This window comes from Charadrius vociferus, unplaced genomic scaffold (genome assembly GCF_000708025.1).
Source record: "Charadrius vociferus isolate BGI_N301 unplaced genomic scaffold, ASM70802v2 scaffold198, whole genome shotgun sequence".
NCBI lineage: Eukaryota > Metazoa > Chordata > Aves > Charadriiformes > Charadriidae > Charadrius > Charadrius vociferus.
Genome location: NW_009649951.1, coordinates 3,032,905 through 3,037,635, shown reverse-complemented (window position 1 = coordinate 3,037,635; position 4,731 = coordinate 3,032,905). Strand labels below are relative to the sequence as shown.

The following is a 4,731-nucleotide window of genomic DNA, read 5'->3' as shown; positions in this document are numbered from 1 at the left end:
AGGGTCCCATTACGTAAACGTTTTAGCAATACATTGTGCAGGCAGAATTACAGCGCATGACTTCTGGAAAACCTAGCAGTACTCTTTCAGAAGCATTTTCTGGCAAAGGTTTAGCATTTCTACACACCTGGATTTTTATACCTATTTTCTAACAGGTTTGAACAATGGCTACAATATTTAGCTGCTGCAGACTCACTCAGGAACTTTTTATTATCCCTACTCCTCACTCTTTCAGATGAAGCAGTAACAGATATGCAACCCCAGTTACACCAATCCACGCTGCTACCTATAAGCACACCAGCTACTGAACTTCTGTCCTCTCTCTAACATAAAGTCCTGCTCCTGGGGAATGGCAGGGCTGTGTTAAACTTTGGATTCTTAGGTCAATCTATGCCACATTCATCTCCCGCTGCCATTCTGAGTGATTCCTGAGCCTGTTGCACAAACCATCAGTGACTTGTATGCCCAAGCTAAATGCTATTGAAAACCAGTGGAAAGATACTGTATAATAATTCAGATGCATATCTCTGCAAGGCTGAGGGCATATGTTGGTTGCATTGTGAAAATCTTTAAAGACAATGCTTTCTGTCCTGTTAATGAATGTTAACATGGAAGAAGGCAGGTTTAGATTAAATATTAGGAAGAATTCTTTTACTTTGAGGGTTGTAAGGCACTGGAACAGTTTGCCCAGGGAGGTTGTTGAGGTCCCATCCCTGGAGGTGTTTAAGGCCAGGCTGGACGTGGCCTTGGGCAACCTGGTCGAGTGGGAGGTGTCCCCGTCTATGGCAGGGGGGTTGGAACTCAATGATCTTCAAGGTCCTTTCCAACCTAAACCATTCTATGATTCTAAGATTCCTGGCATCTTGAATCTTCTCACCACCAAGTTTCTTGTTGGATATTGTAGTGATCTGGGGTAGTTACAGTGATTCAGGATTAACTGCATAAAGTGAAAAATGAATCTTTGAAGTAAAGACTAAATTCTGCTTGAGATTTTCAATAGCCTTCATCACTCTAGAGTGCCTCACAATTTGTGGTTTTACCCTGACGAGAACACTTCACTATCATTCTGTCTGGTTATTGTTTAGGGAATGTAGGCATCAGGCTAACAAAGTAATTTTCCCAAGATCATGCCAGAATGTGAGCTAGAATATGAGTTTTTCCAGTCCCAAATGAGCATCTTGCAGCTTGAGGGGTTGTCCTCGTCACTCAGAAGTATTCATGCATGATGGGATGGGAAACTACTGAAACCAGATTACAACCTGGCATCAACACACCCTTTGCAGAAAAAGTGGCCAGCTAAGGCCAGGCTGAATGCTTTGGCCATGCTGCTTATTTTTGGAGTTTCTCATGACATTCTGTATTACTTTATAAAAATGCATAGCTCTTTTTGAAGACTTTTCAGATTTAGTTATTTGAGGAACAAGGTGATATTTTCAAGTTTCTGAAAAGTTTGCATGATTTGTGGGGGTTATATATAAAAGATAGAAATCTTACTAATTAGTTAATATCCTTAAACACTTTACACCATCAAGACTCTTTAACTCAGGGAAGAGGGAAAGAAACATGAAACGTCCAAACTTTTTTCCACCCATCTTATAATTTATGATGACTAAATGGATCATTTTTGAATGTGTGTAATAAAACTCACTCTGAGGCTGAAACATTGTATTTCAGGTTCAAGTTGAATCCAGTTTTTACAGGCAACCTGTTAACCTCTATGCCAAAAATAGGTAGAGTTCTAATGGAAATGCTGATGAGCTTTAATAAAGCAACTCTACCAAATGGCACAGTTTCATCTAGTATGTGTACATACACTATATTACTACTATTATACATACTGTAAGTGACACATGAACAAGACCCAATAACATCAAATACAATTGTGTGTGACATTGGTGCAGAGATTTAAAAAAGGTGGTGAATGTGAGGAAACCTTTTATGGTAAAATAAGAATACCATTTTGTAAGCTCTTCTTGCAGTACAATTAATTACTGAGTTCATTAATTAATGAACATATTAGAGAAAGAACACCATTACTGACCGGTGGAGACCTGATATATTACTGAGTCAATAAACTATTGAACATGAAACAGGACCTTTCAGGAGAATTTTTTTCTCATAACCCACAAACACATAGATTATTCTTGCACGGTCAGCACTTCTTTGGTACCCTTATATTTCATATTACTAATTCTTTTAATCACACATACATACAGCAGTGTTTTATAACCTAGCTAATGAGTAATTGGACAGGTGACATTGAGACTGAGGCCCTGAAGTGTCAGGCATAATAGAGCAGGTTTTTTTTTTCCCCACTAGGTTTTTGAGAGTAAAAGATAGTAAAAGAGCAGATAATATAGGAAGGAGAAAGGACTCTTGTACCAGAAATTTGTCAAAAAAATACAAATTTTCAGTGGATCTGTGAACTACAAATGGCTTTAAATTGCTGTCCGATGCAGATAAATAAGTAAATAGATAAAACATTTAAAATAACTCTGAACCTTTTTCATTGTCAGCTCGGCCAAGCTAAAGTTGAATCCAATTTTCTTTATGCCAGTATAGTTAGGGTAATTCTTTTTTGGTATGGAAAGAGGGTGTGTGGTGGGGTGTTAATTGTTTGGAAGAGGCCAGAGCCTTCATAATGCTTCTGTATCTCAGTGGCCATAGGTACCAAGCACCCTTCCCCCACCTTAGCCCCCAAGTAATCATTGATTGCATCTAAATCTATAGAGATATCTTTTCCTGGCAGCTCTGGTAGTTACAGTAGATTGTTAATCTGTGAATGATCAGAATAAGCCTCTCTGTCTCAGAAATCTCCATGCAAATTACATCTAAATGCATGCCATAAATTTATTAGTAGCAGTTTGAAGTGCACAGGTCGTCTTCTACACTATTTAAAAACATATGTCTGTTACACATTAAGAAGAGTCTCATTCAATTTATATTCACTTTTCTGTGGACATAGCTAGCCCCTGTTAAAGTAAACCAGTGTAATTTTTCAAATAATTTTAAAAAGGGAGATGAGAGATTAATAATGTGCATTTGTAAAGCAAATTTTAGATCTCTGCATGGGACTGGAGTTTTAGCATCACTGCTTTGAAATAGTTTCATCTTTTGCAAAACAGAGAAATAGAAATTTGAGAAATAGGGAGTGCTAAGAGGTAAAGGGCTATGCCTAGATATTGGAGAAAGTGATAGATGCAAAGGAAAGTTACAGGATGTTTTATGAACCAGCCCTGTTCTTGCACCTTGATCGTTTTATCCTATTTTGGGAACACATGAAATCCATGACTCTGTTCTGTGGCAGAGTTATATCTTATGTGATCCCCAAAAAGGAAACTTGAGAATAACATTTGGATACCATGGGGGAAGGGAAAAGAGATCAGTAATTTTCCTTTTTGTATGTTTTTGTTTCCTCATTTTACTCTTTATTTTCATCAAGCTGTTATGTTGCTGTAGTAAGACATCACTAGTAACATTTTCCTTCAGGCAGTTGATGCAAAACCAGGAAATTTGTAGAACACCTACAGAATCCTCATCGTACCACTTTTTTTTTTTTTTCCTAGAGGAAATAGAGCAATTCTTCTAAAGACTTTAGGAATGTATTCATCTCCATGGGACAACAGACTATGTTATTATTGAATAAGCATTTTAGTTGTCATTGCTCAGGGATACTGATGTATGTTTTTGAAAGAAAATTATTCTCTACTTAAAAGAATGAGCAATGCTTTCTTTGAACGTTAGAAGGCTGGGTTTTGCTGTACAGTTAATACCCTTCTAGCTCTCACAACAGATTTGTACAAGAAGGCAGACAGACATTAATATGTGTTTTCTGTTTCTTTTTCCAGGCCATCCGCTGTACACTGGTAAATTGCACATGTGAATGTTTTCAGCCAGGGAAGATTAACCTGAGAACCTGTGATCAGTGTAAACATGGCTGGGTGGCACATGGTAAGAAATGTCTGTTCCAGGCTTCTCTTCTCTTTTCTGCCCATCTTTCCCAGTATCTTTAAATACTAAGAGTTGGAGTGTTATAGACAGTAGTGTTATCTATTTTTCTGTGCATGCATGTGCATACACTCTGTGTTTGTGCATATGTATGTGTGCATGTGTTTTTTTTACAGCAATTTCTAGGGTGAAAAAGTGAGGGCCTGTTATATAACTTGAAGTGCCACTGGAGTTCAACAGCTTGTGTACAGCTTAAAGGAATACTGTAGCCTCCAGGAAATAAGGTAGTTCTAGCAGGGCTTAGCAGAAAGGCAAAAAGTTTATAGTATGGTTGCACAGAATTTGTATTGCAAAGATGCATCAGCCAGTAAGTCACTGAACCTGATGGAAATTCAAACGTAACAAAGTCAAACTTTCAGGCTTTGACGTCAGAATGAAATGTAAGTATCCTATATGGCTCAACAACAGTGTGCATATGTGATCTGTGAGTTGAACCTCTCTTTCGATGTTAGAGTAGCTAAAGAAAGAAAGGAGGGATTAGAATGCCCAGATCCTATATAAAGGCATCAAAATACACTTATAGACCTTCCATTTTGTTTATCCATTATTGTTTTGTGTGTTTGGTGTTGGCTTTTTTTCTTTACAGTCGTGATTAAGCTATGCATGAGAGAGAAAGAGAGAGCTGTATACACAGTTAGAAGGCAAATAAGGAGGATAACTAAAATAGTTTAAAGGAAAGGAAAGGATGGGGAAGAAGGGAAGGGAAGGGAAGGGAAGGGAAGG

At 37.8% G+C, this 4,731-nt stretch overlaps 1 protein-coding gene across 1 annotated transcript in view; it reads left to right on the top strand.

The window, feature by feature from the left end:
* The window catches only part of BNC2 (basonuclin 2), a 234,307-nt gene that overhangs the window by 116,298 nt on the left and 113,278 nt on the right, over positions 1-4,731 (top strand). The window contains exon 2 of the mRNA XM_009891513.1: positions 3,849-3,951. Coding sequence (XP_009889815.1) covers positions 3,849-3,951 — 103 coding nt within the window. The remainder of the gene's footprint in view (positions 1-3,848; positions 3,952-4,731) is intronic.